We start from the raw sequence: 13,725 nt of genomic DNA, 5'->3' as shown, positions 1-13,725 counted from the left end.
ATCATACGCTATCGCATTCAAAGCAAAAAAAAAAAAAAAAAAAGAAAAATACTACTGGAAAACCCAAGAAAATCCTTCGAACCAAAATCGAGATAATTTCAGGTTGATGATGCAAAAACAAAGCCTCATTAGTGAAACCCCCAAAGTCCGAAAGACGTGATCATCACTGACTCCTTCTTCTTACTGCAGCTTTTCTCGATTGCATTCAACCAGGTACCTGCAGCACAGAGCCCCCGTCTTGCGAGCTAACAAGTTTCAGACAGCGGCACAGGTTCCCATGGAAGTCCAGCTTCAAGTGGATTTTGTTTGACCTACTTAAGTAGCGAGGAGGAGGGAGGCTACGTGACGGGAATGCGGTGTAACCTGAGCGGCGGTGAGCACGGGGGGCATGGCGGCCTCTCAGGACAGCCGTTGGAACGCTGCTAAAGCCTTTTAATGGCATGTGCAGCACAACTCAGTTTTGTAGGATCAAACTTGAGTGTGTCTCGAGGTAACACATCAGAGACATCGTTCGTTTTCTGTTCGTTATTTATTGTTTTGTTTGTCCCCTTCGTTTTTTTTTTTTTTATGGCGCTTAAAAACAGCTCGTTCACTTAATGGAATTGAAAATATGTCTTGTTTGGCCGTTGGGCTATTACTTGCTATTAGTTTTGGACTTTTTATGCAAGAAGATCATAGGGTAAGATCATATCGGCAGAATAGGAATGACATCATGGAATTGCCTGCATACAATCAGGTTTGTGCGGTATCGGGGTTTTGCTATAATAGCCTGATGTATAAGGAGCTGCAATTCATTTAGTTTATTTCTTTTATCCTTTTTCGTCTTTCCGATTCTGAATGGAAAGCACGCTGTGACGTATGATGCATTTTTATTCAAAACATTTCCCACGTGTTCCCTACGTCGGCGAATAGATAACGTCATTTTTATCCCATTTGTGAAAAATGTTGACACCCTTTATAAGAATGCCATTGCCCACACCATGGTATTCTCAAACACGCTGTTGTCTCTCGCATATTTCGAGTACATTTCCATAGCGCGGGCATGTCGGTGTCAATACAAGTCGATCTCTATCGATTGTTCTCGGATCGCCGCAAGCACTCGAACGCAATCGACATTAACGTCAACGTCTACCCATGAGTAATTGGTGCATGCTGCTCGGTAAAGCGTACATATCGTGGCATTTGCAGACATTAAGAGGTGCTCGGTGGAATAACACACAAAAGCAGGATCAAGCGAGATGGCCCGTAATAGGATTAACGACACTCAAATTGACGACCGGCATTATCGGTTTTGTTTGTTCCCGTTCCTGCAATCATATGTTCCCGGCCCACCCCTGCCTGGGCTACGTGTGTAAATGTGTGTCTAAGGCTAAAAGCGTGTGCGCGTGCCGCTAAGCGACAGCCATCTGATGCACAGCACCAAAACGAGAGGTCTTCAACGCGTGACGTCAGCCTTTAACTTTGTGCAACACGCTACATCGATGCACGCATTTGGAAGAGGCACATGTGAAGGTTAACAGCAGCCGCTGAAGGAAAGGGGAAAACTCACGGTCAAGTCAAATTATTTGTCATCTTTTTGAAGAGACCGACTTTTGTCTTCACGGTCTTGCCCTTACTTAGTTTGAATAAATCGACAAGCAACGACTCCTACGACAGTGAAGACAAAAGCTGATGTCGCTCACTTTGTTTTATTTTTTGACATTTTTAGATCAGTGCCGCTGCTGAATATGAAACTGTACGTTTTACATGGTCCGTTCCGAGGCTGTAAAACTGCGACATTTTGAAAAATACTTCACGTACCCCCACAGTGACAAGCCATCGTATCCAACGGCTAAGAATGTTAATATTTGGAATGTGCTCTCTAACAAGGAGAAGCAGCTCCATTCATAACAATGAAAAGGCCACAGGGCGCTTATGTACGCACTCCCTTGCTTTGCGCAAGCTCGCAGTCTCGACGAAACCGCCGCAAGCACCGACGGTGCGAGAAAGACGGAGCCAATATTTGCCTTTCGCTTAATGCTGCTTAATGTTTGTGTGGAACCGCGTTGATAACTTTTTGCACCCGACCGAGCGAGCGGCGCAGAGTTTGCTTTCTGAGCGCCTCGTTTATTCCCGCTAACTAGCGCACCGACCCACCGTGCGGGTGTAATTAAGATCTGATTTGTTTGGCACTCGCGCCGTGGCTCGAGAACTGAGATTTGCGGCTCAGAGGGAAGTTTTCGCTGGCGTGAAAGATGGCACATTTGTCGTCTGCGGGAAAACAAACTGCCAAATGAACAAAGGGAACCGGCGAGGCCGGGAGTCTGTCAGTCGGAATATAATTGTCATGGGGGCGGCGATGCGGCTGATTTGCTACTTCGCCGCCAAAACAAAACAAACCGCGGATGTTTGCACTCTGATTGTGAGGCGTCACAATCGCTCCTCTTTGCTTTGTACCCTCATTTGCATATCTTAAGACCTCCGACTTTACTCTCCGCGCAGTATAGACTGCACAGATTTGGCTGGGGCCCCGCGGATCATTATGGCTCTCTCAGGGTAATCCACACGTTCGATCCGACGAGGCACAAGGACGCTGTGAAGTGTAGCGCGTAAGAAAGTGTAGAGGTCAAAGAAAAAGTCTGCATTTTAAGCAAAGGCACAAAAGGACAAAGGGAATATATAAGATGATCATGTACAACCCCATTTCCAATGAATTTGGGACGTTGTGTTAAGCATAAATAAAAACAGAATACAATGATTTGGAAATCACGTTCAACCTATATTTAATTGAATACACTACAAAGAGAGAAGATATTTAATGTTCAAACTGGTAAACTTGATTGTTTTTAGCAAATAATCATTAACTTAGAATTGTATGGCTGCAACACCTTCCAAAAAAGCTGGGACAGAGTCAAGTTTACCACTGTGTTACATCACCTTTTCTTTGAACAACATTCAATAAACGTTTGGGAACTGAGGACACGAAATGTTGAAGCTTTGTAGGTGGAATTCTTTCCATTCTTGCTTGATGTACAGCTTCAGCTGTTCAACATTCCGAGGTTTCTGTTGTCGTATTTTACGTGCCACACATTTTCAATGGGAGACAGATCGGGACTACAGGCAGGCCAGTCGAGTATCCACACTCTTTTACGACGAAGCCACGCTGTTGTAACACGTGCAGAATGTGGTTTGGCATTGTCTTGGTGAAATAAGCAGGGGCGTCCGTGAAAAAGACGTTGCTTGGATGGCAGCGTATGTTTCTCCAAAACCTGTATGTACCTTTCAGCATTAATGGTGCCTTCACAGATGTGTAAGTTACCCATGCCACTGGCACTAACACAGCCCCATACCATCACAGATGCTGGCTTTTGAACGTTCATAACAGTCCGGATGGTTCTTTTCCTCTTTGGCCCGGAGGACACGACGTCCACAATTTCCAAAAACAATTTGAAATGTGGACTTGTCGGCCCACAGAACACTTTTCCACTTTGCATCGGTCCATCTTAGATTAACTCGGGCCCAAAGAAGCTGGTGGCGTTTCTGGGTGTTGTTGATAAATGGCTTTTGCTTTGCATAGTAGACTTTTAAGTTGCATTTGCGGATGTAGCGCCGAACTGTATTTACTGATATTGGTTTTCTGAAGTGTTCCTGAGCCCACGTGGTGATATCCTTTACACATTCATGTCGGTTTTTGATGCAGTGCCGCCCGGGGGATCGACGGTCACGGGCATTCAATGTTGGTTTTCGGCCTCGCCGCTTACATGCAGTGGTTTCTCCAGATTCTCTGAACCTTTTGATGACATTATGGACCGTAGATGATGAAATCCGTAAATTCCTTGCAATTTTACGTTGAGGAACATTGCCCTTAAACTGTTGGACTATTTTCTCACACACTTGAGGTGAACCTCGCCCCATCTTTGCTTGTGAATTTTCTACCCAATCATGGCACCCACCTGTTCCCAAGTAGCCTGTTGACCTGTGGGATGTTCCAAACAAGTGTTTGATGAGCATTCCTCAACTTTCTCAGTCTTTTTTGCCCTGTCCCCGCTTTTCTGGAACGTGTTGCAGCCATAAAATTCGAAGTTCATGAATATTTGTTAAAAACAATCAAGTTTCTTTCAATAAGCCCACAAGCAAAGGTTCACAAGACAGTGACGTATAAAGTCGATCACCCTGACTTTGCGTTAATAAACCGGCGTGCAGTCACAAGACCGTGACCTTTAATAACCCAATGAGAAAAGACCAAAGTTGATTGTTCTTTCTTTGTTTTAGCAAACTTACGTGCAAAGATAGCGCGAAGAAAAGTCGATCGCCCTCACTTTGTTTTAATAAAGCGCAGACTTGAAAGACATTCAGGTCAAAAGCCAAATCGTTTTGCTTTGCTTTCATAAACCGATGACCAAAGATAGTGACAAAGTCGATTGACCGTACTTTGTTTTAATAAACTGATGAGCAAACACTCAGTGATGATGCCTTGTTTTAATAAACCAGCAAGCAAAGACTCACAAGACAGTGAGGACAAAAGGCAATCCCCCTTACTTCGTCTTAATAAACCAATTTAAGATTAATAGATTCTCTCCTAATGTTTTTTCATTGTTAATTATGTAAATTTTGTCTTGTCAGTGTGGCCCTAACACGTAATTCATCTTGTCCATCTTCAACGTGTTTTGCTAGGTTCACCTTCCGCTGCATCTTAGTAGCTCATCACATCCTGGCCCGTCCAGCCGACTGTTGCGATTGGCAGCCTCAAAAACGTTAGCTTGCGTGAATCTCTTGGCCAAAATGTTTGCAAGAGGCCCACCCGGACGGACAGCCATCCTGGGAATACGTGTTCAAATCTCAGCCGCAGACGGGCCATCTGCAGTCCTAGCGTCCTTAGAGCGGTTTCTCTGCAGACTTGCCCTTTCTTGCTGAGGTAATTACTGTTTGATATCGCCTCTGCATCCGGGAAGTGTGTTTAGCTGCTGTCAAAACGCTCATAGAACAAGACGCTACTTGTGCAATTTATGGTCCGCTTGGCAGTAAATTCTGCTCGGGTTTCGAAAGGTATGATTATGACTTGTTATGAAGACAGTGTGTTTGTCTGTGTGTTTGCAGGAGGTTCTGGATGGGAAAGAATTGTACACTGTTATTATTATTCACCTGGATTCCCCTTCATTTTTTAAGCAGATGTCCAAAGCACTTCAAACTCATTCACTGCCAGCCTTCCCAGTTAACATGAATATTGGCTTTCTGAAACCGTCAATGGCAGTGAATGTGAGAAAAAGAAATTCAATCGACCTTACTTTGTTTTAATTAAAAGAAAAGCAAAGACTCAGTGAAGACAATGACTCACAAGACCAATTACAAGTCTCTCGCCCTTTGTTTTAATAAACCTCACAAGACTCAAAAGACTGAACCCACAAGCCGGGTTTCGCACAAAACTCGCTCACCCTTTGTTGTGAGCAACCCGCGAACAAAGACTCACAAGAGAGTTCACCGATTGATCCAAAGACAAACTATGAATACAACCGAACTTGCTACACATTCAGAGAAGTGTCGTCAATATGAACAGTTGAAAAGGTGGTGCAAATTCGAGATTGGGAAAAATTAACAAATAGTTTTCCCAATGAGACACTGCGTGCTGGGGCTTTGCCTTTATACACTCAAGTGCCTCATTGTCGTCAAGAGTTTGCATTGGCGAAGCAAGCTTAGCGGAGCACAGAATGGGCAGGGGAGCTTCTGTTGGGGTTCAACAGACTCTCACCGTTAGAGGAGCCACTTAGCACTGCGGGGATGTCACGCAAAGTTCAAGTGGATTCGAGCAGCCAGTCGGCAGCCAGTCAGCAGCCGCCTTCCCCAACCCCTCCGGGCAATGAACGCAACCCTGCTTTCTCCCTTATTTAATGTTCACACATGTGCGGCAGGAGAATTATTTCCTGTGACAATGTTACATTAGCATAAATAGTCAAACTTGAAAGAAAACTACACCCCAGAAGTTCATCGGAAATAGTCATTTGTAAAAAACAGGCTGCAATGTGTGATCAGATAATGACATCTTTTGTCCTAAGATTTGGTGCAGCAGCATGTGGTTCATAGCCAGTGGTCATTCTTATGCGCTCCCTGTAAACAACTGTATGTTTGTGATCCGGAGGCGGCCCAGCGTGTAGTGTCAGAGTGTTGGTCGGAAGATTAGCTTCTGTAATCTGCCCTTGCATGTAGCTGATTGCCCAAGGTTCCTCACGTGCGCTTTCTTCCGAGTCAACAATTGTATGTTTGTGATCTGTTTACTATATCTGTTTACTATAAGACTGACAGCATCAGTCTGCCTTGTTAATCAGATGACTGAAAAACTCTCCACTTTTTTTGGGAACAAACAACAACATTTGAAATAGGAAGCTTTCGTGCCGTCTCGCAACGGAGGAAAATGAAGACGTTTTTAGAATTAATGAACGCTTCTTGCATAATTGCACCGACTCGCGTGGGGTCCAAATGCAGCTAATCCGCCCTCGCACGCAGGTAACTTGAGAGGTTTCGCAGGTTTACCTTTCACCTAATGAGTTGTAACTCTTTGAAGCTCTCCGTCGTCGTTGCCGCCGATAAGCCAAGCCTCAGTCTGCTACATGATCTGATTACTCCTGGTGTTGGCGAGCGGATGCAGGCAGCCAAAAACATCTTTGTTCGGTTTCTCTGTGGGGGGGGGAGCAATCTGGCACCTGTCAGAACTCTCGATGCGGAGCTCATTGTCCTGCCAAGCGTGCGAGGACAGACGCTAGCGCAACTCTTTTTGTCCTTTTGCGCGCACTTTTGGGGATCACGTCAGCAGAGCAGATGGTAATATTTAAATGTGGAAATGCCAAGAACTTATCTTGAATGTCACCATTACTTCTTAGAAGTTTTCATAGATGGACATGAACTAGCCTCTTTGTCTCTGTATTTCCAAGCCCTCTATCATCTTTTTTTTTTGGGGGGGGGGGGGGGGGGGGGGGAGTGACTAGCAACATAATGAGCGACTTTTTGTGATGCTATTGGAGACTTGTGAAGACGTTCCTCCAGGCTGCATATGAATGACGCTTGCGCAAAGCCACCGCTGACTTAGACCCCACACTTTTTGTATACAATTGAAAATGTCAATGTTCTATAAGATGCCCCCCTTTAAATCATTTTTCAGACCTATTTACATATTTTTATGTACGTCTCACAAGAGTGAAAATCAGCTCTTTTTTTTTTTAAATTATTGACAACTTTTCCGTATTGTGCTTAGCAGCTTGACCTCGGTTTGCATCAGAGTAAGACAAACTTGTACACAAGTCGGAATGCACCGGAGTCTATCGCTAACCTACGCAAACGCTGCAGTGAAGTCATAATTACAGTACTGTGAATATTTGTATGCAATGCAATGCCATAAATCTAAAACAATCAAATGGAGAAGAGTAAGTATGACGGTAGCTGTAAATGTCGTACGTCCGGACTGTCGTAAACCGAGGACCAAGGTAATAATAGTTTGGGATTTTTCGTTAGTTTTAGTGTTTATTTCGTTGTGACTTTTTGGTCGTCGAATTCAGTTAATTGTACAGTAATTGCTTTTTGATGGATGGATAGATAGTTTTAGGGTATTGGTTTGTGTCATTTGTGGAATTAGAAAAGGTCATAATAAATATTGTGTCATAAAATATTCTATTTAGTTAGGAGAGAGGAACACCACAAATCAAAAATAAAAAGGGGCATAGCTAAAATACATTTATTTCACACGGAGCCAAAAATCCTATGTATTAATTTGACAAAGCTGAAAACTAAGGACATTTTCACTTTTTTCACTTAGTTGTAAGTTCCTTTGAATTTGTTTTGTGAGCAGATCAAGTTGCCTTTTTACCTCGTTTTCATTTCAGTTTACGAAAAGATTTTTCAATTCTAGTGTTCATGATTTCATTTGTTTTCATGATAATAAACTTATAGAGGACGCCCTGTATCGTCTGCCGCGTGACCGATCAGATATTCACACTCGATTAGTGTTAGTGCACACCGCTATCCAACATCAATGGCGACAGTCATTTTTTCGGTAGCAAGGGCACTAAAACAGTAATTCATGTCATAATTACAGAAAATATTTGTCTAAAAAAAAACCACTTCAACTATGAAACAATCATTAAAAAAAAACAAGCTAAGTACAACATGAACTGAGTGTCTTGCGCCGTGTGCCGTTCGAAACCCGCAAACTAGCGCCCGGGTGTGCTTCAACGAAGCGTGCAATCCGATCTGTGACTGCTTCCTCCTGACAGTAATCGCCCATGTTTGGCAAAATGATTACCTCTTCATTTCCTTCGCTTCCCTCTAACACTCTCTCTCATCCCGCAGCCAACCGCCCATCACCCCCTCATTCACTCTCACTCATTGCGCGCGGACAAACACACACACAGCGCCACCGGTGAAGTCGCCGCTCTAAGGTGCTCAGTGCCATTGTCATGGAAACAACAACTCTGCCCATGGCTGTCACCATTCATTTCATTGTGTTTATTGCCGCGTCTTTCGGGGCGCAGCTCACGGGCGGCTTCCTCCAATTTGTCATCACGGTGATGCATGTGTGCATTTTGTAACGAGAATGGAGCACACGGGGTTTTGCGCTTTGTGTCAGTAGAACAGTTGCAGACAGAACCAGAGTACACCACAATACGGTTTGGAAGGGAAAACATTATTATTATTATTATTTTTTTTAGATGACCTAAACAGTATGTAATGTCATATTTTATGTTACAAGCATGAAATATTGTGATGTAAACCCCCTAAAACATCATTCCAGGATGCAAGACAGTCGGCAATTACAGTGTGCACTCATTTCTCCTGTAATAAGCATCATTATTCTCACGCGGCATGCTGCTGTTTTTACCGGATTCAGACGCAGTTGTCCGGGCGCCAAGAGAAGATTACAGTACGTATTGAGTTTTGATATGTGCGTCGGTCCTTTTTTTTGTTTTTGTTGCAGCCCCCGTCTTCTACTTTGGCAACACCAACCACCACGTGGACGAGAGCGACGGCTTCGTGGAGGTGCAGGTGTGGAGGACGGGAAGCGACCTGTCCAAAGCCGGCGCCGTCACGGTGCGCTCCCGAAAGACGGATCCGGTCTCGGCGCAGGGTACGTGTCCTCGCAGGTTTTAGCTGCAGCGCATTAGTGCTAAGAGAAATGTAAACTACAGGTAAATAATAGGCTCGAGTTGTCGGCCTTTGTGTCCGAGGTGGTTTTGAGGCTGGATATGCGGGGTGGCTGACCTGTGGAATGTCAACAAAAGCTCAGGGCCTCGTCTTTATCTTTGAAGACATGCGCCCTTTGGCCAGAATAACGCCGACTTGAATGAGAACGCGGTGCTTGGACTTCCTTCCGATTGTTGATTTGCACTTAAAACTTTGGGTCGCTCTCTCTTCAAGCGTTCCTCGCCGCCTCTATTATCGTATCTCTTCAGGCTGTTATTCCAACCCCGCCGCCATTCCCGCTGCCTCCTCTCGCTCACACTCCCTCGACTGCATCTTAACCTTGCGAGTAGCCGACCATCTAATTGTATGCAAACTCTCACTTGCACGCTTTCGGGTTCTAAGTACATGAGGAAAGCCTGTGGGCGGATCTGAACTAGCTTTTCAAAATGACCGTTAAATGATTATAATATTTGCAGGCCAAAGCAAGCAACAGGTGGCGCTATAGCCCTTAAACGTATGGATATGTTATTTGTATTAGTGGGAAAGCCCGGAAATTCTACAATATGAAAAAAAAGGGTTTTCAACATTATTGGGAGCTACTTCTTGGGTACTGATTAATAAGAAGGACTACCAGTTTGATACACACTTGTGAAATAGCAAATGTGCTCAAACTACCATGTTATTATTAATTCGTTATATTAATGTATGTGACGACACAACAATTATCAACAGCGATTTGACGAGGTAGGAAACAGATCAATAGCAACATGCAACGCTTTAATTCTGTAACGCTCTAAGCGTCTAACATTTTCAAACGATTACGACAACATTCCGAAGGAAATCCCAATGTCCCATCATTGGTGAGCTATTTTTAGAGCAGTGGAGAGCACCATGTTGGTAACCCCTGACAGAATAAGCAAACTGCTAAAACTGAGTTTAAATGAAAGATTCACAAATAGACAGACGCTTTGACCTGACTGAAAAGTAGACGAGAAATACGTAATGCAGTATGCATGGAATGTACATATTCTTTCAACTTGCCCTCTGCCTGACATTTATGAATGAATTATAACGCTACGAATGCAGCATATAATTCAGTGTTCCCCAGCTGTCGCGTGGTTCATCATTTGCGCCCACACTACACAGTATCACAGATTTTGTTTGGGCGGGACACACGTGTCAACTGGAATCTGCTGCCGTATATGGCGGCCATCAGCGAGTAAGGCACATTTTTCATCTGTTTCTTGAATGCCGACAGAACAGTAGAACACAAAGACAATGGGCAGACACACGCAGGGGCTGCTGTCGGCCACGGCTCATGCCCAGACACTTGCGCAGACTCACGAAGTCACACCCCACCCCGCCAGGCCCCGCCTCTTAAAGGCACAACCATGTATCTAACTCATACACTTAAGCGTACAGTATTTTCTGGACAGCTTATGGTTGCACATTTTGTATGTTTAAAAAGTGTATTTTAATAAGTTGCAATGTTTTTTTTATATGGCGTCTCTATCCTCCGCGAAGAACGCGGGCTCGCTGTACATGAGCATCCTGTCCTGTCAATCATGTCTTACCCGCATTCTTTGCGCCGGACAGCCGGAGCGGATTACGTGGGGATCAGCCGGAATCTGGACTTCGCGCCGGGCGTCGCCATGCAGACGTTCCGCGTGACCATCCTGGACGACCTGGGCCAGCCGGTGCTGGAGGGCCCCGAGACGTTTGAGCTGGTGCTGCAGATGCCCGTCAACGGGGTCCTCGGGGAACCCGGCAAGGCCGGCATCCTCATCAACGACTCCGTGTCAGACCGTGAGAGGAGTTCTTTCGTTATGGATCATAAATGGATCGTTATTTATTCACGCGCTCACGCCGTGTCTTGAATCGGGTCCAGTGCCAAAGGTGCAGTTCCGTGACGCTCTCTACGTGGGCCACGAGAAGTCGGGGCGGATTTCGGCGACCGTGTACCGTAGCGGCGACATCGGCCACAAGTCCACCGTGCGCTGCTACAGCAGGCAAGGGACGGCCCAGGTCATGATGGACTTCAACGAGCGGCCCAACACCGACGCCTCCGTCATCACTTTCTTACCAGGTGGTGTACTGCAGCGTGACAGAGACACTCACAACATTAGCTACACCTATAAAAAAAAAAATCATTATTAATCTTCTCTTCGGACTGAGGTATTCATTTATGTAACTATGTATTCAAAAAAAAAATTCTTCCAATAATGCGCAAATAATATGAATGAAAAAAGTGCTTCTGTGCATTCTCAGGTGAGGTCGAGAAGCCTTGTGACCTGGAGTTGGTGGATGACACGGAGCACGAGGAAGAGGAGGAGCTGCGTCTCGTGCTTGGAAGCCCAAAAAGCGATTCGCCCTTCGGCGCTTCCATCGGACGTCAAAACGAAACGCTCATTAGAATAAAAGATGATGCTGACAGTAAGTATGATGATATTTTGCCCCTATCCAACCATAAATCTATCACTATGGCAACCTATTGCTCAATACGTTAACTACTCACGGTGGTGTACTTTCTCAGAGGCCGTCATTAAGTTTGGCGAGACCAAATTCAGCGTGAACGAACCCAAGGAACGCGGCCAAGTATCTGTGGTGAGAATCCCCGTGCTGCGCGTGGGGGACTCCTCCAAGGTGTCAGTCGTCCGAGTCCACACCAAAGATGGATCCGCCACCTCGGGCGAGGACTACCATCCCATATCTGAGGGTGAGCGCCTGGAGGATTTGGGTGCGTTGACAACCAGTGAAGAGATCCTTCATGGATGTGTTTTTTTCTCCTCAGAGCTCGTGTTCAGGGAAGGTGACACGGAGCACTATGTGGAGCTGGAGGTTTTATACGACGGCGTCAGAGAGATGAGGGAGGCCTTCACCGTGCACCTGAAACCGGACGAGAACATGGTGGCAGAGACACAGGTAGATGGTCAAGGTTTCGTGTTGTGTTCATTATTTAACGCCGAAAAGACCGCGGTGAAGCCTAATTCCCAGGCATCAGGCAATGAGAGTGAGCAGAATGAGCGCAGGGGTGTCTTTGTACACATGAATAATACATGCTACAAAAGCAGAAGTTAATGGCAAACTGTTCTCGAACACGATAGTGTTTATGCAGAAGTGATTGTGAGCAGCGGCAGAAATCGTCAATGGCATTGCATGTAGAATTCATTTTTTATTGTTCCTGCCTTTCATTGTCAATCACCAGCTGACCAAAGCCATCATCTACATCGAGGAGACCAACAGCATGGCAGATGTTACCTTCCCCTCGGTGCCCAGGGTGCTTTCTTTGCTTCATTACGACGGCGTGGACAAGCACAGAGACTCTTTCCCCGCGGCCGGCTACCCGGTCGTTTGTGTCACCGTATGTCTCGGTCCACACTAATCTAATAGACTTTTTCATGTTTGTAATGCGTACTTCCAGGTGGCAGAAAAGCAATTGAACTGTTTGCTGTGTTTGTGATATACCGCAACATGTTTTTTTTAATCATTTCTTTCAAAATATGTTCACATTAATCCAGCGGAACGTGTGGCTAAATCGAGTGGATGTTGTAAATAGTTGAACAGACAAGATGGCAAGAATGCGTAGAGGCGTGCCGAGAGGCACTTCGAAAGGGAACCAACCTCCATCATCCGGTTTGTAGAAGGCATTTTCTCACAGGTACAGTATGCCCAAAATGTTTGGTTGGGTTGGCTTCGATTAGTTTAGCAAAACATAACGGCTATCCTGCTGGCAGACGACAGCGCGGTATCCATTTTGGCCTCCAAAGAGCATGTCTTTGCCAAGCAATAGGAATGTCAATTAATTAGCGAGTCCTTGAAGGATCATGTTACCAATGTCTAAATTTCCACCACGTCTACTTTTGAATCAACTTACCTGTGTTAGGGTTCCGACTGTGAGGAGATCCCAGATGCAGATATGATTGGACAACTGCAGGTTACAGTGCAAAATACTTTTTGAGTTTGTGGCGGATAGATGTGGCTGGAAGGAAAGCCTCCTGGTTGCGAAGGGTCGGCGAGATCCACATCCAGGGTCCAAAGCAATAGTGCGAGGAATTAGGGCGGGGAGCAGGCTACGAACTGAAATGCAGAAAGGGCAGAATAGCTAGTCAGATTCCAAATTGGGATTTTTCTCATCTAATGGCTGGATGTAGCAAACTTGATGATACTTATTGATGATCTGTCAACACGTGGGAGTCCAAAACCATCTTAAGAAAGGGCAGCTGCTAATTGGTTGGATGCGGTGCATCTGCTGGCTCGTAACAAGCCTGTACCCAAACCTGCAATTAATCACATACACACAGAGGGGAAGGGGGCGGAGCCAGGATGACGACAGACCCGACAACCTGTTTGTCACGCAAAAGTATCCACGCAGGTTTCTTTATCGTTTCTAAGTTTCATCCACACAGAACCAGCGTTTTGGGAGCCCGAATACGATATTTTTTTTGAAACCGGGTCCCAGAGTGAATGCTTTTGAAAATGCTGCCCTTGCGTTTCCGTGTCGTCAACAAATGCGCATCTTTCGTGCGACGATAACACAGCAGTCCCAGTTCCCGACAGCAACAATCGTTGATCACCGCGGCG

The 13,725-nt window shown here is 45.3% G+C and overlaps 1 protein-coding gene across 1 annotated transcript in view; it reads left to right on the top strand.

Moving 5' to 3' along the window:
• frem2b (FRAS1 related extracellular matrix 2b) overlaps positions 1 to 13,725 on the top strand; it is an 86,341-nt gene that overhangs the window by 52,840 nt on the left and 19,776 nt on the right. The window contains exons 7-13 of the mRNA XM_061681332.1: positions 8,939 to 9,088; positions 10,741 to 10,950; positions 11,033 to 11,230; positions 11,413 to 11,577; positions 11,678 to 11,860; positions 11,936 to 12,066; positions 12,350 to 12,505. Coding sequence (XP_061537316.1) covers positions 8,939 to 9,088; positions 10,741 to 10,950; positions 11,033 to 11,230; positions 11,413 to 11,577; positions 11,678 to 11,860; positions 11,936 to 12,066; positions 12,350 to 12,505 — 1,193 coding nt within the window. The remainder of the gene's footprint in view (positions 1 to 8,938; positions 9,089 to 10,740; positions 10,951 to 11,032; positions 11,231 to 11,412; positions 11,578 to 11,677; positions 11,861 to 11,935; positions 12,067 to 12,349; positions 12,506 to 13,725) is intronic.

Source organism: Phycodurus eques, chromosome 7, assembly GCF_024500275.1.
Source record: "Phycodurus eques isolate BA_2022a chromosome 7, UOR_Pequ_1.1, whole genome shotgun sequence".
Classification (NCBI taxonomy): Eukaryota; Metazoa; Chordata; class Actinopteri; order Syngnathiformes; family Syngnathidae; genus Phycodurus; species Phycodurus eques.
Note: the sequence above shows the minus strand (reverse complement) of the source record. Positions and strands in the feature narration are given on the sequence as shown.